At 39.5% G+C, this 24,235-nt stretch overlaps 1 protein-coding gene across 1 annotated transcript in view; it reads right to left on the reverse strand.

Annotated features, from left to right (window-relative positions):
* Positions 1 to 795: 795 nt before the first annotated feature.
* The window catches only part of GAD2 (glutamate decarboxylase 2), a 40,991-nt gene continuing 17,551 nt past the window's right edge, over positions 796 to 24,235 (reverse strand). The window contains exons 8-16 of the mRNA XM_074900108.1: positions 19,357 to 19,436; positions 15,768 to 15,822; positions 14,191 to 14,307; positions 13,014 to 13,078; positions 9,067 to 9,145; positions 7,211 to 7,360; positions 5,326 to 5,433; positions 4,110 to 4,199; positions 796 to 3,428 (exon numbers count right to left, since the gene is read on the reverse strand). Coding sequence (XP_074756209.1) covers positions 3,255 to 3,428; positions 4,110 to 4,199; positions 5,326 to 5,433; positions 7,211 to 7,360; positions 9,067 to 9,145; positions 13,014 to 13,078; positions 14,191 to 14,307; positions 15,768 to 15,822; positions 19,357 to 19,436 — 918 coding nt within the window. The 3' untranslated portion in view covers positions 796 to 3,254. The remainder of the gene's footprint in view (positions 3,429 to 4,109; positions 4,200 to 5,325; positions 5,434 to 7,210; positions 7,361 to 9,066; positions 9,146 to 13,013; positions 13,079 to 14,190; positions 14,308 to 15,767; positions 15,823 to 19,356; positions 19,437 to 24,235) is intronic.

The following is a 24,235-nucleotide window of genomic DNA, read 5'->3' on the forward strand; positions in this document are numbered from 1 at the left end:
GTACTCAAAAATAGTAAACCAGCGCTCCCCCTCCCAGTGCTAAACGAAGACCTTAATTGGGGTAAAAGTAGTATCTTATCCCCACATCTTCTCTCTCCCTGTATTTCCTTACAGAGCTCCTAGCTGGGCTCTGCACAGGTACTCGGCATAGGCATTCATCCCAATTCTTCTTCAGACTTGAAGAAATTATACAGAAAATCTCATTCCAGACATAAGCTTTCTGACCACTGCTTCTTTGATGGCATTGTTTTGTTTTCTTTCTCAACTGCTGATATCACTCTGGGAAGCCCTTCAGAGGGTGGAGGGAAAATAAAGCAGACAGGTGTCAGGTTTTGGAGGAACGAGGCCCTGAGCCAGGGGAGACACGGGGATTAAAATCTTAATATTTGTATTGGTGGTTGTGTCTTTTTTTACTTCATGGTCCTTTTAATTGTTGCCATCACTTATCTGTGTTGTCCTGGGAAGTGCCCTACCTGCTTTCACTGCTGTGCTGGAGGCTGATTAGTGTACGGTTAATTTGGGGATAAGTGCTCATGGACTGAAAAGACAAAGCAAAACAGAAAAAATTGTTGAGCCTGTCTGAGGAGAATAAAGCAACTAAATCCATCTTGTAAAGATAGGGTAAAGGAATACCAGATGGCAGATTTACTCTTGTATGCTGGTGCCGCGTATTGCTTCAAAAAGGGTCTGGGGATAGAAGTGGGTTTTTATGTCACAGTAATTAACAGAATGCATCTTGTCATGAAAAAAATCCAGCAGGAGACACATAAAGTTACAATTAAACATTGTCTTTATTGGGGCCTTGCTCCGAAATGGCACAAGTGATAAATGCTCAGAGTGCCCATCAGTGCTGCTAATGAAAAGACCCAGAGTCATGTTTTACACTTTTATTTGGATTTAGATCAACACCACAGATAAGATACTTTGGTCAAACACAAGAACAGATTGCTATGCCGCTCTTTCCTGGCTGCAATAAATACAGTAACGTGGGAAAAAAGATGTTGGTTCTCCTGGAACACTGAATGTAAATCTTGGATTTGCACATACAGCTAATAATACGTTGTTTGCACTTAGCGCTTTAAAACAGAATTGCACATGCAAGATGTAACCAGGCTACTGATCACCTTCATCATTGTCCCTGTACTACTTTTACTTTTTAAGGTCTTTGCTTGCCTTTTTCCCAGCAAGAAAAAAGAATTAATTTGCCGCTCTACTAGTATTTCAGTGATTAGTCTGCTGATTTTGACATGTTTAGCAAAGGTCGCATTGAAGTCCTTCCTGATAGAACTGGTATCATCTCCTCTATAGCTTGACTTGCAACACTATGCATCACAGGTAGCAATGGAAGTCCACCCAAGTGAGGTGAGAGGTCTGCCCAAAAGCTGAGGAGGAGACGTTAATACCAAGCAAAGATATAGTAGAGGGACTGGCGTGAATGCAGTTCTTAAAATATCGAGTCAATACTACTACCACACAAATAATGACATATCAATAATATATTGTACAAGCTTATACAGCAACACATGTTGATTTGCAACATTGTACAGTTTAAATCTAAAGTGCACAGCCTCAATCTGAGGTGACAAAACAGTACTATCAATATAATAAAGGCAACACAATTACAGACACAATTTATTTCCTCTTACTTTATGTCCTCATGATATTACATTGAATCAATACTCCATTTATCTATTTTAGATGAAATTAAAACTACATCACACTGCTTTTTTTTCTCTTCAAGTATTTTAGAGACAGCAAAACCATATTGCTTTACAAACAAAAGTTGGCCGTTTAGGCGAAGTTAAAACCAAAACTTTAGTAGGGTTATAAGCAGACAGGCCCGAGCCTCAGAACTCTTACCAACACTTCCAGATGTTGGGAGGGAAAAGACAATAAATTTCACTTTCCATGCCAGAGTCACCTCTAATGTTAAGGAATGATGCAGCACATGAGTTCTGCAAGAGCTGTGCCCATGGTTTCTAAAAAGGCTGTGAGGCTCCACATGGGCTGTTCTAGGCAGATGTAGCCTTATCTCATTTTTTTCTGCAATTTCAAAAGCCGCTCCAGACAAGGAGAGTCCAGCATGGGAGAAACCTCTGACAAAGCAGTTTGTTACTCATCCTGTCACTCAGATTAGTCACATTTAATTTAGGCCTTGCCTTGCAGACCTGTACATCCGTAAGGAGTCCTTACTCTTTTAATGTAGCTGTGAGGTTTCATGCTATTTATTTAGTAAGAATTTCAGTCAATTTTAATTTTCTGTGTACTTCTGGTCTGCATAAATAAGCATTTATTCAGATGTGACTTTTTTTTGGATAGGCTTTTTTACCACAGAACACAGAAACCATCCAAATACAACCTTATTTCAGTCTTGGTTAGCACTGTATATTGATTGTGCATCTGCTTAGTTAGGCCAAGTGGGAAACATAATTAGGAATAATAGCATCCTATTGTTGTACTGTAATTGATCTTATTAAGTGGTTTTAAGAGCTGCAGTACTCTTGAGGTTTTTCAGTAATCAACCCTGGAGATGTACAATCCAAATGACATGGAGAAATGAGGTATTGGTACCTCTTAAGCATGTAATACGTGGGCTTATATTTTAAAATAAGCAGTAATAAATATTTGAGGCACCTCCATCAAAAGAAAAAGAATCCCAGTTAATTTTCAGTTTCTGTCCTTGCAGTTTTATAACCCATATAAAATAAATATATATAGTTTACAAAATAGGATTTTTTATATATATATATTTCCTTTTGTAAAACTATACCTATTTAAATACATCTGAAATGTTGCTATAGGTAAATTAGAAATTCTGTTCTAATACTATGAAAAAGGCAAAATACTTTAGCTTTTAAACATACAGCTCGTATGCTCTGCTTCTCACTGCCCCCTCCCACTTCCCCCAATTTGATTTTGTCATCATTGTGGGCAAATTTGGCATCATTCAGTCTGATTGCTTTTAATTTAAAGTAGTCGTCATGTTAAAATTTGGGATAAAATTTTAAGTATCTTCTCTTCTTCCTTATTTGTTTCAACGCAGCTTTTTGTGCAGCTAATTATTAAGGAGGTATTCTAAAACTCAGGAAAGGACTTTAAAGGAGCCATGTTTCTTGATTTTAAACTGTACTCTATTCCAACGCCACAATATAGAAATAGATTTACTTTGGAACAAACTACAAATACATTCGCACAGTTTGTGACAACTTAATTGTCTACTTAGAGGTCCAGGAACAGACTTTCACACTCAATTATTATAAATCTTGTCCCAGGCGTTCTATTTCATCAATCAGGAAATCAATGTCTTGGTGAGTTGCTGCAGGGTTTGAGATGACCATCCGGAAGAAGTTCACTTTGTCTCCCAGGGGCTGATAGCTCACCATGGTTGTGCCATACTCCATCATCCTGGCTTTTATCACTGGTGCCACCTGCAGCATAACAAAAAAGCAGGGGATGATGATGATGATTATAATTATTATCTCTATTTTCATTATTACCATGATCTTTATTATTATTTTTATAACAAAACACAGAGTAAGTTTTCTTTTTTTAAAAAAAGATGAAGAGCTACAAGAAGCAATTAAAATGAAATTATGTCCAGTATTGATAAAAACCTTAACCTCCATTAAGGAGTAAATGTCTCACTGAAAAGACATTCTGTTTATCCTGTTTCTTTGTCCTGGTCTTAAAATCACTGCAGAATTTTCCCCTTTCTCAAAATTGCTGACAGGGACACAGTAGACGTTTTTTGTAGTGCTCAGATCTGCTACAATCATTTTCCATCTTCTTCATATGCCAGAGGGCCATGGTATTATAAGCGTTTGTCGCACTTGCTGGGTTGAGCGATTGCAGTTCACAGTAACTTCAGTAAATACACACAGAGGAGTAAGTGCTCTAGAGATGAGGCAAACTAAGGGAATACAAAACTTGGGAGATCAGAGTAAGGTGGTGCCAGACTAACCTGCAGTAAAATGACCACAAAGGTGTCATTTGCCAGAATATTAGGAGGTGACCTTGCTGTGCGCCCTGGGAGATAGATCATTCTGGGGATTGTCTGCCTGCAATGGTTTCACTCTTCACTGTGAGATGTCCTGGAGGACTCTGCTTACCTTCATAAGGCGGCTCATTCTTTCTTCATTGTCTTCCATACTGCGCAAGCTGGGAGGTATATACCAGAAGCAGACGTTTGTGTGCTGAGGCTAAACACAGAATAATAATGGTTTACACAGTAAGAAACGCTCATAATATCTCAATTGCAATTAAGTTCATGCCTTCCCTCCCTCCCTCTCATACATCATATTGTGACAGCAGTCAATGGTTTTCATTATTGTGGTCCACTGAGAGTCATCATCATTATTAATGCAGAAAAGATAATTTTAGGCAATTTATTCCCAGGGCGTCAGATGAAGGAACACATCATACAGCTGTGCAAATATATTTATGCCCTACGGAGAGGCATCTAGATTTTGTAGGTGCTGTCTCCTCCAGAGGCTGAAGGGATCATGTGGTAAAGCAAGGTTCTATTACAGATAATTTAGAGGTGAGGACTGTGTCATTTACTTTTATTACGTGACAGAATAATATAGAATCTGGTTCTGTAAACAGGAGTCACAGGTGGTGCATGAGACAGTCTAAGATTTTCTTACATTTAATGAAATTTATTACTTGTCAGTTTGATTCAGTTAGCTGTTGTACAATGTGAATGCACTAGTGTCTTAGCTAGTTTAACTTACATGGGAACACCAAGTAGAAAGGCATAAAGTAAGAACTAGTTGAGATTTTGAGTATTTTTGCAAACTCCCAGCAGTTGCCTGCTTTGCTATGTTCCTCTTTGCTGGATGCTAAATGTGTGAGTTACAGCAACTCCTACTGCTGCCAGTTCCTTCACTCATCATCAGACCCAGCAGGCCAAACTCAGCGATGACCCTGCAGGTCCCTGTGGCTGCCCACCTGAGAATGCTGGTAAAAACACTTTGCACAACTGTCCTTTCAGAGTTGTGCAGGGCACTGTAATCCCCACTTGTAACAGACCCTGCTATTAGGAAACTGCAACTTATTTTTGTTACTGAAGAGCTGGTGTGTGCTGTGTAGCCTGAGATGCCAGCGTGATGAAACTGAGCAAACCGAAAACTTATGCACAGCTGCTTCATCTCCCTTGTCCCTGGATTCCATGAGGAAGAAACAGATAGGCAAAAAAACAGGTTTTGTTTACAAGGGACACTGCTTTCTGTCACCTGCTCTTTGGTTTGATCTGTTGGTAGCATCCAATAGGGGACTAAGGCAAGTGCTGTTGACCAACTGGGAAAAAGAAGTCGCAATACATACCTTTCCATCAAACACCATCTCATACCCTTCTCTGTTCTTTATTTTATTGTATAGGTATTCTGCAAGTTCCAAGCACTTATCAATTTGTGCTTCAAATCCTGTGGTTCCCTTTAGAGAGAGAGAGAGGAAAAAAGTTATGTGACTATCTGTTCTGTGAACTGAAAGAGCAAAAGGACCGTGTAATGTAACACTTGTCAAAGCATCAGTGCAAGTCATCTCTCAGAAATCTCTGTGGGACAGATTAAGAATCTGATTTTACAAGATGAAGGACACTTTGCTAAGTAGAGCTGATTTGTCTCTAGCTCTTGTCACTGACTCCCCTATAGCCACCTCGGCAAAATAAGCACCGGGTACTACCTTGGTTCGTGGCAAAATATTGCTAACACATCTGAAGAAGGGTGCCAGTGGAAGATTTTGCAGAGAGGCTGAGTGCAGTTTCAGACAGACTGGACTGGCACAGAGGAGGGTCTCTAGAAGGTGTTGAGTTCCAGATATGGGGAGTCTCCTGCTGTATTCAGAAGACGGGATTTTAATCTTCCACGAGTGATATGCTGGGGGCTTTTCCAAGAATAATTTTCATTTTTTAAACACAGAATGGGCAGACACACTTTTAGAGCCCCGCCTGATGCCTGTGAAAATGCACATTTTGTTTAGATACTGCTTTTCTCTCTTCTTTTCTAATAGACACTGTATAAACTCAGAAGCTGCGTTTTTAAGACCTGCAGCAAATCCTGCTTTTTCTTCTCTGGCAGAAGTCATAATGGTCTCTCTGTGACATCATAATTGTTCCTGCAATCACCAGCTGTGATGCCACAAACAAAGGATCCAGCTTTATGAGGGAGGAAGGGAAATAAACAGCTGGAATAGATAAACTTTCAGAAACACACATCCTATTTTGTAACATTAATATTACAAGTGAGGTGTGAGAAGAGAAGAAGCAGTACAAGGCATGCTAAAAAAAATGGGGTTTAGAAGAGAAATGTCTCTGAGTAACGGATGTATGTCCCTGCTAAATCTTTTCTGGCCGTGCAGAACTGACTTAAAAGCCCATGTCATTAACCCTCTGTGTACAGAGATTTCAAAACAGGGTAGAGCTAGCACAGCCCGGGGAGAAAGGCCTGAAGTAAAGGAAAGACATGTGGCTAAAACTGCCTGCCACTCTGGAGATCCTAGTTAGCACAACAGCTATTGTAACCACGGAAACGTGTGTCCTCCTTTACAGACTCCCACACCTCCAGCTACATTTGATATCTGTCTCAGAATTGTTTTCAGAGTTTTAATGAAGCACATGAGAATCTTTAAGGCTTTCTGGAACTGAAAACAGTGATGTCATCTCCTCTGAACAAACCTGAGGCAACTTGAAATAATAGACTGGATAAATATATGGAAGAACTTATTTAGCAACATTCTACAAACACAGATGAATTAAACATTAGAGCTGGTGTTTTCAGATTTCTCAGAGAACAGATCTTGATGAGTTTTCCTCTACTCCTTCAAAAGATGACTTAATATCCACTGCATGCAATGAAACTAGGTATTCCAGTCTTCATTTGCCATGTTTAATTTCTGAATGTCATTAAAACATCTTTTTATTTCCAGAAATCTTCGTAACGACATTCCTAAGTATATGATTTATGCTATTAAGACTCCTACAGTTACACAGAACAAATGCTATGCAAAGCCATGGAGTTCAGGTTTCAAAATCATGTGTGCCGCTTTGAAGCTAAATTGTTAAAGTATAAAAACCCAGAAAATAATAACGTTCTCTCTTTCATGTTATATGTGGGAAATTCACGTCAGATTATTTTCTAAAATTATGATTACAGAAAAAAGCCTGTATCTGGTGTGCATTATTTTAATGCAAACACACTGCAGGCAGTCCTACCTTTGCCCTCCACATCAGCCATAGCTTGAAGACATCAACATGCCGTCCACATTGCAAAGCCTTGTCTCCCGTGTCATAAGATAGGTCATAATGCTTGTCTTGTTGAAAGAGGTAGGAAGCATGCATTTGATTGCAACTCTGCATCAATCCCTTATAGAAACAAAGACACAAAAAAGTGATGTTGGCACAGATGTGACTACTGTTTTGAGGGTTGCTCGCAGCATGAAATTACAAACACCCAAATCCAGTGGAGTATGTGTCCAAGTGCAAAGCGAAGATCAAAAAAAGAGGACAAAACCAGACTTAGTTGCTCGGTAGAGTAAGTTTTGCATATCCCATTCAGTGCCCAGGACACTTTGGTACCTGATCCAGCAATGTGTAATCCACACCCAGAGCCAAGGCATTTTTTTAAAAAAAGCTGGACATTGTGCTTCCTAGCATCATTACTTGTAAGTCCATTTTGGGATCTCGCTTTTCACTCTTCGTTCTACCTCCTTTTCCTCCTTTCATTGGGAGGCATCTTTTCTGATTGAGTCAGACCAAGCCAATTTGGTGACTAATCTAAACAATATCACACCACTTTTCTAATTGCCTTTGTCTCTAAAATTCTAATTTTCGTTGTTTTCTTTCTTTGTAGGCACAGTTCCTTTCTGCAAAGCCCTCAGCTGCAGATTCGATGCTTAAGTGGTATAGAAAGCTTTGAACGGACAGAAGAGCATATGACCTTTAAACAGTCAACTAGAGCTATTTCTGAGTTGCAAGGTTCCATTCTGAGAGGCAGCTTTGTGGGAGGGCCAGAAGCCACCAACGGTGAAGAAACCTGGCTCATAAACGCATGAGGTTTCCTTTTTAGCTTTTTAAGTAAAATGCAGAAAGTCATGTTCTGGCTCTAGTTAAGTCCTCAACCAAGTTTAAGGTATACCTAAACTGCCTAGAACTGCAATTTCCAGTCCAAGAAGAATCAAAACTTGGCTGTTTATCATCAAGTCTAATCTTTATGTGTAATTCAAAACTGAGATAGTAAAATGAGGGGGGGAAAAGAATTGACTTTCTCCTAATCTGAGCCATCTGTTCTCACTAGAGGTCAAGGATGGTACTAACTTCAGCCAGGCAGGGTTTGTCTCAGGGAACTGACACAGAGGGCAAATAAAAGCCACCTTCTCTCTTCCTAAGTGCAACCACTTTGTATACAATCTGTTGTGCAGCTGTTAGCAAAACAGCAACCAGCTTTTTGATAGCTGGTCTAGTAAGTGCTGGTTGTATAGCAGCTGTCCCAGGAACTGATGGTTATTTGAAAATTACAGGCTTCAAGGGTAATTCAAATTCTAGTACGAAATGAAATGTCTACTTTTTATTCCAAGTGAACTTAGTGTTCCATTTTATTTCCATGTGCCCAAAGTGGAAATATGGATCAGAGCTGGGTGGAAATATCTATCATAAAAGTCTGGAAAGTGTAATGATGCCTGGACCAATATTGTGCCACATGTATACCACACCATTCATCCCAAGAGAAGTAGACTTTGCCTACAGTTAGTTACATTTTATGCTACACAGCAAGTAGTGGGGTTGCACAGTTATGCACCCACAACTTAACTATGGACATTTTGAATGGAAAGCCACAGAACTCTGTAAAGATATTGCCATTGATTGGATCCATCATTTCTGCTAGACAGATGCTTTAATTCCTTTTGCAGTCACAGCCTGAGCACGAAACTAGAATTCTATTTCTCAGTTTCTTTTATAACATTAATCACATTAGCAAATATTAGCTATGACACAGTTATGAAGAAAACATCCAGGATTTCCAGAAACAAAATGTCAGAAAGGATCACGGAAGCAAGTATATTGGGACATACCTCTTCTCTTACCAGTAGGGCTGAACACTGCAGTGGGACGCCCATCATCTTGTGAGGGTTCCAGGTCACTGAATTGGCCCTGGGACAGCAAACCACATGAAACTCAGACATTGTACTATGGTGGTAAAGCCATGGAGACATTTAGAAATAATTAGAATAATAATGAACATGTAGCAATGCACACCCTCTTCTTTTTCTGAGCAAGCAAAGCTGAAAATAATCATGGCTAATATTAGGAAAGCAATGCCTTCATAAAGGACCTAATCCACTCTAGTTGGGTTTTGGATAACAACCCTGGCAATTTACCACAGGATAATTGCTCTATCCACTAAACTTAATCAGTATTCAGCTTTCTGGGGAGTGATCTATACTTCATAAACATGAGGCAAACTTCCTAAAAACACCCACCTGACTGATGAACTTTCTAAAGTTGCACGGCTGATTAAAGATGCAGATAGGAAGCTGGCAGACTAGCAGATTCCTTCCCACTGATCCCAGTTTCAGCAACATTTTAGTGAGCCGCTCATATAGGCATTTTTAAAAATTCCTTTAAATACTTCTGGGTACCTTTAAGCCTCTGAGTAACTTGCAAAATCTGGCCCAAAGTAATTTTTCTCATTGCTCTGCTGATGGTAAATTTTCATAGCTCCTTCATTTTAGCTTGGCTATGGTAATTCACAAAACTGGAGGACTGGGTCCAAAATTACCACAGTAATAAACTTAGAACTGATCCACCCTTCCACAAAAGAGTCTGATCCTGCCTCCCTTTACGACATATTAATTGCAAAAATAGCTGTTAGCCTAGATCTTATGAACAAACAGGGTGCTGTCACAATACAGCCTCAAGAAGAGGCATTTGGGACTGTGGCAAGGGCTGGATGAAAGACTGTCCAGTTTATTATTTTAATTTTGTGTTATGCTCAACTGGCTATTTTTTAATTATTATTATTATTACATACAATGATTAGCTGATAGATGTATACTTTTGCATCCTATTTGGCAGGCTGACAAGGATGCACAGTGCACAGGATTTAATGTAGTGCAGTCATTTGAGTTTTGATGGTATAAATTAGCATAAACCAGTTAACTGGGGTATGTAAAAACTTAAAGGACCCAAGACACACCTGCAGGTAACATTTATGTGAACAGAGGTGAGCATGTTAGAATCTGGCAGTGTTTTCCTTTGTAGGACTTGGAGACAGCACTATGTCCTTATCATTTCCTGCCAAATTGCTTCCACTCCTTCAAAACAAGCAACTCCAAAATTCACATGGACATCAGGCAGCACTTCTGTGCTTTCCTCTTTGCTATTTAGATGGGACGGCACAAGTGCCTGATGCAAAATCTGTAGGGAACAGTCTTTCACAGGCAACATCTGGCCACTTGGCTTCACTTTTCGAGTATTTGGCAGCTTTTAATCAGTTCGGAGTCAGTCATGTGATTACACCACCAAAGCTAATGATTCTGAATATGCATTCAGGTCTATGAATTTCCTTTGATATGATACTTTTAACTTTTTATCTGTGCCTGTGCAGAATCAGACAGAAATTCTTTAAGAGACTTCTAGGTAATAGTTGTGGTATGGGTTTTCTCAAGAAAAAGGATTATTTACTGACAACCTCCAGATGTTAATTATCTGCCTAAAACATTTAATTTACTCTACGGCCATTTATTTCCCCAATTACATCTCAATTGCACACAGAAAAAAATTAATTATGTAAAATAAAAGTCCACCATTCTTCACTTGTTACCAGTTTTTCTGGGCTTCAGTCATCAGTATGTGTTTGAAGAAATTGCTGACTTAGGCAAACACTGAAGTAAAAAAGCTACACGGATCCACAGATTTTTTTTAAAGCACCTCACATCTGTCCAAATAACCAAGCACCAAGCACCTATGTGATTTTTTGGCTGTGGGTCACAGATAGAAAAAAAAAGAGGACATTTTTTCCCTTAGAGATTCCAAATGGATGACAGGAAATATTCAAGACTGGCAGAATCAGCCATGATAAAAATGGACTGAGGTGCATTCACTGACTAGCCACAGCCCCAGGAAGGATGCCCAGACCCTGTACAGGAGTGCTCATTCAGCTGCAAACATGCTTTTCTCACATAGCTGTCAGCCCCTGCCTGAACCTCTGGGAGAGGGACACGAGACTGGTGGCTAGACCTATCTGCTCCAGACACCAGGGGACATGTTTCCTTCAGGGTGCGTTGGAGCATCTTGAAATCTGCCTGAAATGGAGGGCACAGTAACGATGGTCCTGCAACTATTCCTGCCTTTGACAGGAGTATTTTTGCTGGACTGCCTGCTACCAGAAGGATGTGAGTACACAGAACAGAGAGTGCTCCATTTAATGCTCTCTCCTTGTAGCTTTCTTCCCTATCAAACACAAGTACCAGCTCCAATTCTCTTCTGTCCAGACCTGTAATGACTGGGTTGTAGTCAGATATCTACCATGAAACAGGAATGGCAATACAAGTTGGGTCTAGTAAGTCTGCTCTAAAGATACTCACATTTGAGATCTGAACAAACTGAAATAAGCTGCTGTGTCCATCAAGTAGAAGAGCAGCACTGGAAATGACAGATTTCATGTATTTATTGCCAAACATACAGAGATGGTGCTTATCAAAGCACTAGATAAAATCCACTTTGTTCTGGATCTAAAGCATATTGTTTGGAAAACTCTCCAATGTAGATTCAACCTGAACTTCTCATTCCAGTAGAATTTGGACAGTGATGTGGGAGGCAAACTTTTTATTTCATCCTCTGTCCTCACTGGCAACTGGGTAGGTTTTTCTAATTTGCTGGATATTTGAATGTATGTTCTTTTAATGCATGGTATTTAAGTTTGGAGTGCTGGAAGCAGTCTTAACTAAATGGAATTCATAGAACCACTGGCTGCTTTCCAATTTTTGCATGTGAGATGAATGAGAAAGGAAATAAATCATCAAGGTATCTTAATCTTCAGGAACAGAATGAGAAAGTTGTTTGTAATTTTAATTGGCAAGAAACAGCAATTTGATTTAGAGATAAAAAGTAATAATTTACTCTCAAACGGCATGAGCTTCAGAAAATACACAAATGTGAAAGTGACTCCATCTAGCCCAGTATACTGTCTCTAGCAAGAGGTATAAATAGGTGGGAAGAATACAAAACAGGGCAATCATATATGAAGTTTCTCTAAATACTCTCTGAGTTCCCTCTCATTTGTGGCTCACAGAAGTCCCGAATGATTTTTCTTTGTCTTTCCTTGAATGCAGGTAAATCTTAACATCCTATGCTGAGAAGTTCCACAGCTTAACTAAAAGTTTCTGAATAAGCAGCTGTTTTTAGTTTAAGCTCTGTCCTTCCAGACTCTGAACTGGACTGGCAATGCTTCTCTTCATCTGTATGTATCTGTCATGTTCGTGAGCTCATGACTATACACCTGTGTACATACACAGGCACAGAGTTACTGAGAAGATGACATTAACACAGCCTGGAGGGCGCTATTCTCTCCAGAAGTGACAGAGCAGTGGTCAGTGACTGCCAGGACACCTCTCCAAACTGCAGGTGCATCCACCTTTTATACTTAAGACTTCAGCATACAAGACCTCCAAGATTCATTTCTTAGAGCAATGCAATTGCTAATTCTTGCTGGATGCTGAATCAGAGAATGCTGCAGAAATCACTCTGGACCTGCAGATGTATGGTGGAAGGAACAAAAAAGCAAACAAGAAATATCTGCTGTTTGTACTACAAAACTAAGTGTCACACTACAATAGCATTGAACAAAGGCACTTAGCAATGCTACTTCAACTGGAAGGGCAGTTTGCACAATTTCTTCATACTGTATCTTGGAGATAACACTGATTTTTTGTTTTTATTTACAGACATTGCCATGGTAATCACAAGTGTGTTAAAATGCATTTAATAAATGTGTTTAATTAACACTAGTAATCCATACCTTTCAACACCATTTAACTTCCATTTGTGCTTTCTTGACATCAGGAGCCCACCACCCCATGCTCCCTAGAAGGTAAAACACATTATCGTACTGAGAAGAGAACTCTGCTTTTCTCCATTATGACATCTGTGTGATCACATCAGTTTGCGGCCCTTTCTTTTTTCTTGCTGATGTGGCATGTTCCAAAATGACCAGGCAGATGGGGCCTGAGGCATTAGCTGTGCTAACAGTTTTCTTCCAGTAGCTTGGAAGCAGCATTTTATAGCCCATAATATGAGTGCCTACCCTCCTCATCTGCTAACCCCTCCCTTGCCACCTCCTCTGACACTGACACATTAAGCTGCCCCATGCTGTAATTAATGACTTGCAGAGCTGGGGAAGATGCCTTTCTCTTTCAGTGACTAAGTGATGATAACAAACCAGACTGGTATCTCTGCTGCTCTGGTGAGTTCTCATTGTATTTCAGAACACTACTGCTTGGCGCCTACTCATTTGCTTTTGCTCACAGAGATCAGGGACAAGCAGGAGTTTCATGTGACTGAGTAACTCGGTTTAAGGTAAATATGAATTCTTTCTTTGAACTGGACTGATTTTGGCTGACACAGTAATCCAAAAGCAAGATACCCAGCACTACAGAAATTCAATTACTGAGCCTATTTGGAGAAAGGATTTGCAAAAATGACACAAAAGCCATTCTAGGGCTGAAAGATGATCCTTCAGAAAGATTTATTGGCAAGGGCCCAGATAAAGTTAAGTAGCCAATCTAATAGATTTCTCTAACGTTTGCATTAACCTGTTCAGAAATTTGCAGTACTTTAATCCAGACAAATGTAGCCTTTTCCTTATGTATTTATTTTGCAGCTGCTGCAGAAGCTGAGCCAGCGCTCAGTATGGTTCTTACTTGTTTCTTGTACTAATGGCATTTAGAGACAAATCTGAAGACCAAAAGCACACAAACTAGGTCATCTTAAGTGTCCCAGTTGCTAAAAGTATCACAGTCACAGCTCCTAAAAAGTCCCCCTGACCTGAGCCTTTCAGAGTAGCGGGAAGTCAGCACTTGGATGTTAATTACGGGAACCAAACAGAACAGATTTTGTACAAGATGACACTGTCCAAAATAAATAAATTAATGCTAATACACCTTGTAATCCAGTCCCCCATGTAAGATGATACTTACATCCACGTGCATCCAGATTTTGTATTTTTTGCAGATGTCTGCAATAGCTATGAGAGGATCAAACGCTCCGTACACTGTTGTCCCAGCTGTGGCACTCACCAGAAAGGGAACAAATCCCTGCAAGAAAGCAGAGAGGCATTTGGCAAGGTGAGAGTGCTGCAACCTCTGCAGCAGCGCCAACTCCCCTTGTGCTGACTCCAGTGAGCCCACAGGTATCTACTAGAGAACATCCCTGCTACGTTATACTGGTTTTCTCTTAGTTTAGATGCTAGTGATATTACAGCTTCTACCTTAAGGTGGCAGCAAACTTCCAAACCAGCACCCTCCATTTATTAGGATGCATAAGACAGGTAAAGGCTAGGAAGAACAATACTGCTCCACACCACCTGTGTGAAACAAAAAAGGTCTGCTCTGGATGATGTCATGTAAAACAAACCTCACCCAGGCACCACTGTGCAAGAAATCTCTCTGGTGGACTGTGCCCTGGGCAGCATTGCAATTATCCCAGCAAGCGTCTCAATGTGTGGTGGCCTAGTCCTGTCAGTGGGAGCATCTTTTCTGGGGGTGTCTCCTAAGAGCAGTGAACAGGGGAGGCGTGGGGCTTGCCTCCAGCCCCATCCCTCCTGCAGAGCAGGGAGACAGCTCTTCTGAGGAAAAGTCAGCGATCTCCACAGAAGCCAGGGACTATCTCTTGGATTCCCTCTGCTAAATGCTATGCCTCACAGAGGAGCACTCACTGTCCATCACATAGCTTTTGCACTATGAGGCATGGCATTTGCCATAATTTATATCAGTGTTTCATTTTAAAGTTATTTCTAGTTCTGATTGTTTCATAAACAATACTCAGAGCAATAAAAGTAAAGAGTGGCTACATTTTTTGAAGAGCTGGGGCTTGAACTATCAAAAAGGTCTAAACTTCCTTCTGCAATGGTCACTGGGTTTGAGTGGCACTCTATCGTCATTTTGCCTTACTTTTTATCTACCACATTGCTTTTCTTAGAAAAAGTGAGCTTTTAATGCAGATTTGTGTTATTAATAAGCTTTGAATGCTGTGTGTCTAATGACTATTTACATAAATGTTGTTGAAAGCACAGGGCTCACTGCATACTTTAATCTGGTATTTTAATTCTAACTTCTGTTAACGAACACATACAAAAGTAGTGCATTTTTAGAGATGTGTGGATGTTTATCTTCCACTGACTTCATGAGTCTATGAGGAATATTTTCAATGCATTAAAATATATACAAATTCCCCAAATGATTACTCTGTTTTTGTCAATATTCAGCTGAGAAACTGCATCATAGGCTGGAGAATGTTGTGCAGAATAAAATATTTTTAAAAAGCCAGATAGCTCATGGAGTTTATAAAGTAGCTCTAAACTATTTTCTCAGCAACTCTTGCCTCACTAATTGCCAGGCTACATTTCTGAGAAATAAATCAAAAGTTAATGGGCTTTACCAAGCCAAACAAATCAAAAGTTAATGTGTTTCACCAAGGAAAGCAAAACAACTAACTGCATCAGTCTTTTTTTTTTTTTTCTTTTCTTTTTTTGAAGCAGAAAAGCTAGTAAACTTACTTTTTGTTTGGCTTCAAGAATTCTTCTTTCAAGGTCTGATGGGATCATTTTCCCTCTGCAGCAAGAGAGAGTTATATCAGAAATCTGACCTTGCAATCATCTCTTGCTGTTACTTCTTCACTTAATAGGAAACCCAAATAAGGAATAAAGTGGTTTTTTTGCCCAAGGCTTACGCAGCATTGAAAAGCACAGAAGGACTCTGTACGTTAGTCTGAGTTTTTACCCTAATTATTTTGTCAACCAGTTTGCATGAATACGATGATGGTAACTGAGAGAAGTTATCTTATAGCCACCCCCATTAAAGACTAATGCTGTTCCATAGATCCTCCTGGGCCCCGTTTGGGAATATGCTCCAGGCTTCCAGGGAGAGGCTCAGCCCAGGGTCCCAACAAACTTGCTGGGTGCCAAATCCTACAGTCCCATTTCAGCAGGCACAGAAACTGCCAGTTGAGTTGCATGGCCTTGAGCTGTGCGGACACAGCTCTGGTATAAGCAGTCATCTCCGTGTTTCCATCCCAGGAATGAACTCGTTTCAGGGCAACTATTCCACAGTTTGGTACGTTACATGTTCACATTTATTTGAACCAGGTTATGAGAAGAAGCTATCAGTCTAGAATCATTAAATGCACTGTGAGGCCCTTTATATTGACTTTATACTGTATTTGCAACACCTTTAGTATGAACCATTTACCTGAGATTCAGACTCAGTGGTATAAATCTTGAAAGCTAATTTATGAAACCCTGTAAATTAATTAGGCGCAAGATAAAACAGTGCTGATACTGAATATTGAGGTTAAGGTTTTCTTTGCTTCAGCTGCAATCAAGACTATCTAAAGAAACAGTACACATAACAGCAATACAAACATGACAGCTCCTCACATTACAGGAATAAAGTCTTTGCTAGCTTTGAATGTTGTCCATTTAGATTAATATTATTTTTTAAAAGACTTTTTCAGATTTTTTTCTTTCACTAAGCAGTGATTTCCTGTTGCTATAAAAATAGAACAACCTTTACTAAAGCTCAAAACAGTAGCTTCAGGGAAACTAATAAAACCATTAGTTTTAGTATTGATTTTGCATAAAAAAGCCTGATGTTTTCATGACATTGAGATGGATGTAAATATAAAAATATATTATTCATTTCTTGTGATACTGCTAGGTATTTTAAGTTTTCATCCTTACACAGCTCACAATAAGACAGTAATTATTTCAGTGGAAATGGGTTTGTACTAAGTTTTTGCAAAAACTGTCCTGCATTTGACTTGTTCAAAATACTAAACACTAAAAGAATAACTGAAAATAGAAACATTTACAAGTGTAAAAATTATCCCTGATTTTTCTTGCAGAAGTTCAAGGTCTAAAGAGTATTCAACTCATTGTGAGTTCCCCCCAGTTACATATACATGTTCACAGAAAAGCAGTAATTTGTCTTATCTTCAAAAACAGTTTCTGGGATCACTAGAGGAATAAAGAAAAAAAACACATGCCAAAGGAAAGCAATGAGTTCCTTCTTCAAACACAGTTTAGATGTTGGTCTTTTAACAGTTTCTTATTTGTTGAACTTGTGCATAGAAACACACAGAGAACTGGGCAGATCCCTTCATTGCCCAATTTTTACCAAGGAAAGTAATTATCCAGCCCCTGGCCACACTGAATACATACAGGAATTAATGGCCAGAAAAGTGCAATGTCCAAGCAATGTCAAGCTTGTATCAAGGAGTAAGCAGTAAGCTGGTTTTGCATATAGTCCTAACACATGCTGGAGAACACCCCCACCCTCCCATCCAAATCTAGCAAACTAGCCAACAGCACTGCTTACTTGCACAGTGTTTTCACATACCACCTGAGCTCAGATGACCTGCATGCTTAGACAAACCTCACCCAGATAATGTGTCAGGGGTCGCATGAGATGCGTTAGGCAGCATCAGAGGCAGGAGGGCTACTGGGTGAGTCAGAAGAGACCGAGCAGCAAAAGGACACTAAGGATAGAATGAGTGTTAGTGTCAAAGTCTTCTCGAAGTCTGCTTACATCTGTACACAGTCTTCAGTGCTGCCACACCAGACTGAACTCTTTTGACCCCAAAACTGCAGCTAATACATTATTGCTACCAAGATGTCTGAGTGGCAGTAAAAGAGGCAATGGAGATGTATGGTTGTCCAGGCTGTGGTATCAGCAAGAACATGATTTTCTGCATGTTCTCCTGGCTTAAAATTCACCACACATTTACACAGTCCCATGATACAGCAAAAGCAGGCAAAGTTGGCAGGTGTAGGTCAGGATGGAGAAGAGCCACCAGGTCATGCTGGAAACATCAGAAAGATCTCATGGTGTTCCTTCACCCTCCCACAGGTCCACATCTTCACAGAGGGTCATCTCCACAGCACCAATCCACATCCTGTGCAAACAACCTGCTTTGTCCCAGTGGTGTCTGCTGGGATTTGGTGAGACACACAATAATCCTTCTGTTTACTTCAGGGTGGGCAGGGTAAGCATTGTGGTCTTCACAGAAAATCATCACACTGAATTTGCACAAGAAAAGGAAGACATGACTTCACTGATCCATGTCTGTCTTTAGAGAATAGAAACAATCAAAGGTTTATTTTGATGTGTGTTGGTTGTGTTGATGTTGTCATTAATTCCTCTTCAAGGTGTGATCAGTCTTTTGTTAATAAAGAGATAATGTCCATAATTCAATATGCAGGCATTGTGATTAGCACTGTAAATTACTCTTCTTCTCATGTGGGAGCAGAGTATTTTGATAGCAGTAAAATCTTCCATTTATGCTAGATCCATAAATAATTCAATAGCTTATAACAATGATATTTGGGATTCATAGTAAGAGCATTTTCTACCGAAAAGATTCTCAGTACAATCAAGAATGTTTGTTCTATCGATTTTTGTCCCATAGAAAGTTTTTTCTGTAATATTAAAAATCGTCATCAGAACATGTTGATTTTGCTAATATACCTTTTCTCAATGTTAATATACCATTTTCTCAAAATGGGTTTTCATAAGAGAACCAAACCCTTTTAGCTGGGTAAGCTAAGCAAGAAGTTATTTACCACCGGTTTTGTAGAGCCTATGGGACCTGTAAGTTAGGTACCTGATGTTCAGCTGAGAAAGATGGTGGGGACATGAAGGAATAGAATTACATTATCAAATGCTCCTCAATATTTTACTGCTATAAAAGGCCCACTTCAGCTCATTTTAATGGATCAAAATCTGAGAGCCTCTAAATGCTCTATTTGACCAAAACAAGCTTCTTCCTGGTTACTTAGCAGAACTGTAAAGAATGATTGTTAGTTTGATATTTTGTTTCACTTCAGGATGGAAGGAAAAAAAAAGCATCAGAAATGCCTGAGGAAGGGAACTTTTAAGATGCTTTATGAGCTCCAAAAACTGACTCGTAAAGAAGCTTCTGACAGAGCCAGTTTCTCAAGTGGGATAAATCAGTGTAAGGTTACTGAAGATGATAGCACTACGATGAATTATACCAACTGCTGACTACATCCTATATGCTTCTCTGAGCACCTGAAGATCCTCTTTTATGTACCGATAAAAAGAGCTGTATTTGGCATCTTTACTTACCTTTCATCACATCTAATCAAAATCACACTATCAGTACCAATACCCAAGGCCGCAGCTCCTTTCTTCACAGAAAAGTGACTCTGAAAAAAATACATTATTATTTTAATTATTATTTCTTATCTAGTTTAGTATAAAAGGCCATACTCTTGCAAGCCCTTAAGCAAGTAGTCCCACATAGGCAGTAATTCTATTCATAGCCTTTTTGGAAACTGATCACTAATTTGAGGCTTCGTATCAGGTCACTATAGTCAATTAGAGAAACAGCTATCACTCTAATCTGGATTTACTCCCGGAAAATTAAATACACAATTGTAGCTGATGATGGACCCAAATTCTGTCCTTGATGCATACCTGAAGCTTCTGTTGTTTGTACAGATTCAGCTATGAACTTGATTTACTGAAACAAAAAAATTATCCCCTAGAGAATTAATTTAGTTTGTGGCATCCAGCGTGATGTGCTTCTGCTATGTAACTTCTGGCCAAATAATATACTGAGAGAAATTAAGATAGGAAGCCTAATTGTGATCTCATGCCAGTGAAAGCTTGTAATAACTCCCATTAATAAATAAAGCTACTGCAGCTTAAAATCAGAACTGGGCTATTAGTAAAACCATTAGTTAATCTGTATGTACAGAATAAAATGTCGAAGTTATATACTGGAGAACAAATCAGCCTAATTTTCTCTAGCTCATAGGACTTAACTCCTGAGCCAGTGTTGGTTTATAATTCTAATTTAAATCCTAGTGACTATGATAATGAAATAGTTTTATATCAAATTATACCACCAAGAATCTGATTTTGTATTAACTCAAACCCAGCTGTAACAATATTGTCCAAACTAATTTTAACTACAGACTGCTAGACTTTAAAAAAATGGAAATTCTTTATGTATACTACAGTACCATTAGCTTAGGATGTAACACTATAAAAAAAGATCAAGGAGATAAAAATCTAACAGGGCTTTTTAGGTATCCATGATTTTAAAGAATAAAGGAAGACATATAGTCTACAGAAGACCACAGAGCAGAGAAGTAATCCCTATGGCTTTGTCAAGGGAGTATTTGGCTTCAACAGTAATAAAGGCAGCACAGAGCTGTAGGGAAAGAGATGCACACAATGGTTACACACGTCTCCTTCACTTAAAGGCCATGAAGTCAGTGGGATTCCATTGCATACTGAAGGGCTCTGTACACAACAAACACTTTGAGAAATTAAAATCAATTTTAAAACAACTTTGTGAAACAGAGAAGATTAGACCATGTACGTTCAACTTAAGAAGTTAAAAAAACCCTGCTTTAAAAATTGCCCAGGAGGTGGTTCTCATTGAGTCCTGACTGCTATGGTTAAGACTGCCTAAGTTTCCACTCCAGACTCCATTTTTCATATGTCCATATCTCACCATTTTGGGTGAAATGCTTCAAGTTTTCATGATGCCCACTGACTTTTTCAATATTCAGACATTTTTAAGAAGTTCAGATTGCTCTTGAGCCATGATTCACTGATGATACATGGACAATTTGAAAACACTTGTTCATTTAAATTAATTTTTTTAAATAAAATGGGTTGGTATAGCTTTCCCCATGGGTCATAGCTGCAGTATACCAACAATGTGGTTGTGTTGAGCAGCCATTGACTCATTGCCTAGACCTAAAATCAGCTTTCCAGGCTGCAGTACAGCAAACTATCCTAGCCCTCAACTAAGCTTGCTCTGAAATGTAAACATATGCATGTCAGACTGACTTTTGCACAAGCTGATGATCAAATGAAACACATACCCATGCGCTTAGATGAGCAGCAATGGATTTGTGGCTGTGCTTAAGTGTTCTGCTGAATTAGACTGGGTTCATTGCCGCTAGCCTAATCAGGCTTAAGTCATTAAGTAGGCTCCCTCTGCATTCTGGGGGAAACAGCACCTCCAGGGAAGGAATCATCCACCATGAGGGTTGCTGGTCTGGAGTGGGTGCCAAATGACAACAGTTTAGGGGATTTCTACCCCTTCCCTATGGACCAAGCCCTGTGGTATCTGCTTTCTGTGAGAGTGGAAAGTGTACAGCACCTGCAAGCACCAGTGCTCTGGAAACTGGTAGATGTTTGATTTTAACACACTGTTACTGTCTAGTCTATTAAAACCACGGGTTAGTGATATACTCAGATTAGATACGGAATCTGACCTGTTGCTTTTCTAGTTGGGAGTCACAAGGTGCTAGAAAGTATTTATACACTGAACATCACAGACCTGCTCAGCCTTCACACTAATATTTTTCATGCCACGTTCTTTATTTCATCAAACTGTATTTTTGAACTAACACATTTCCATGAGCTTCAACAGCTTCACTAAAGTCAGTGGACTTTTCCCAAGTACAAATGCACTGTAGATTAAGGCTTGGACTGTGACCAATCCACAAACCTCTACACATTTCCTGGTTTCAGCTGGGACAGTGTTAATTGCTTTCCTAGTAGCTGGTATAGTGCTGCATTTTGGATTTAGGATGAGAATAATGTTGGTAACACCCTGATGTTTTAGTTGCTGCTAAGCAACTAAAAACTAAACCAACTTTTACACTAAGTCAACAACTTTTCAGCTTCTCACCCCACTGCACCAGCAAGTATGTTGTGGGGCACAAGGGGACGGGGGAAACACAGACAGGACAGCTGACCCGAAACTGGCCAAAGGGATGTTCCATACTGTATGATGTCATGCTCAGTATATAAACTAGGGGGAAAGATGGGGTTAGGGCTCCTGCTTGGGAACTGGCTGGGCATTGGTGGGCAGCTGATGAGCAATTGCATTGTGCATCACTTGTTTTGTATATTCTTCTTATTATGATTACTATTATTATTACTATTAATAACAACAGTTACTATTATTATTCTCCCTTTTCTGTCCTGTTAAACTGTCTTTATCTCAACCCAGGGATCTTACTTTCTTTTTTCCCAATTCTCTATCCCATCTCACTGGGTGAGTGGGAGTGAGTGGTTGTGTGGTGTTTAGCTGCCTGACGGGTTAAACCACAACAACATGGAAGATACTGAAGTCTCTTTCTAGCCTTGCAGGTCTCCCTGAGCCCCATGGTGCAGCAGTGCCACTTTATGAGAGCAGGGAGGAGGAGAGGCCATGAGGAGGCTACCAGCATGAGAAGGCTTATAAAAAATTCCCAAGCTTAGGAAGATTATCTTCGAACTTTGCAAAAATTGAAACAGAGCTAGAATATGGCCAGCATAATGGCAGTTCATTGATATGCTATGTGAAGCTAGAATTGAATTTATATAATTTTAAAAAATCAATCTGTTTTTTATTCATGTATTACACAAACTGATGTGCACATACTGGGTAATGTAATATATAAATACAGGTAGAGGTGTAGAAGTGAAGAGTCAGTGGGTTTTGAGTCAAGGGCATGACATTGATTCATTTTGCTCTTTATTCCGTACTAGTTAAAACAGATTTACCACTGCAATTTGTTTTTTTGATGGAAAATAGAACTATTCAAAGTGCCTTAAAAAAGAAAATACAGATTTGAATGGTTTACTATCAGGAAGAAAATGCCCATGTGCTCAAAGGCATCCACTGGAATATGGCCAAGCTCAGTTGCCTCATTGAGAAGTCTCATGGCACTGCTAAAACAGCATTGGAGAAACAAATGAATGTAGTGCTGATAGCTCCGTTGCCTGAAGGCTTTTTACAGACTGAAGGGAATTCAGCGGTCAGGAACCAAAACAAGTTTAGGGATAAATTGAGAAGAAATACAGAAGTCTGGGCACAGAAGGGTAAATGCAATTACAATTTCTAAATAAACTTTGAATACAAAATTAATCAATCTGTGTATACAGTCACAGATATATGACTGCTGTTATGTTTTTGTGTCTCAGAGTAACATCAGAGGAATTACTCAACTGACTGAGAGGCTCTGAAAGAGCCAAGATGAAAGTGAAAATGGAAAAAATATAGTTTTAAGAGCAAAGAAAACTTCCATAACGATGATGATTATTAAACTTTGTTTTAATATTCCTGGGATGGTGCTGAAAATTTGGTTGGCTGTGTAACATAAAGGTAAACAGAAAAATACAAAGGTCAAAGAGACAGAAAGGTTTGCAGAAATACGCCTGGTTAGACAGAACTACTAACAGATTCAGCTGGGCTAATGGGGAAGAAGGACGAACACCTTTGGGAATACAGGGGCTACAGACTGCTCAGCCACCCAAGGAAGTGAGCTTGAACACCACCTTTCACGACACAGTCATGTAGGAGTTACACAGATCTGCAGTCTTATTTATGGTGGCAGAACTGGGGTCAAAAAGGGAGGACAGGGCAGACTGCCTGATGCCAGTCCCAGAGGGAAAACCAAGCTAGCAGGTCCAGAGTTTCACCACTGTCCTGTGCTTGCCAGAGGCAGGAGGACACACACATGGGAGTGGGCTGTGACTGTGGCTTTCCTGCTCCCTCCCCTCATGCACTGTGAAAGGGTGCATAGGAGACTACAAATGCATCCTCAACAGAGACCAACCTCAATTTCTCTCTGAAAAGAAACGCAGTTAAAATTCAGTGGTGAAGAAAAAGGCATAGAGTATTAGGCAGTATTAGTGACAACAGCGTATTTTTGGTCAGAAAAAAAATTGGTGATATTGAACCAGGGGAATTTTTCCTTTCTCTAAAATTTCAAATGCTGTTAGGAATAGGTTTGTTTGCCTGATAGCCATTTTCTCATGGTTAGCTTTGTAAAGTAAACCACTGTAAATTTATTACAGGTCCAATAATGAATAGACCTTTTTGGAAAAAGGAAGAATTAGAGTAACTAAAAATGTTATGCTGAAAAGTATGGCATTGTTATCTTAAATGAACAGTGCTTCAGTATACTGATGCTTCTATTTTTACAGCTTG

The sequence above is a fragment of the Athene noctua genome, chromosome 2 (genome assembly GCF_965140245.1).
Source record: "Athene noctua chromosome 2, bAthNoc1.hap1.1, whole genome shotgun sequence".
Classification (NCBI taxonomy): domain Eukaryota; kingdom Metazoa; phylum Chordata; class Aves; order Strigiformes; family Strigidae; genus Athene; species Athene noctua.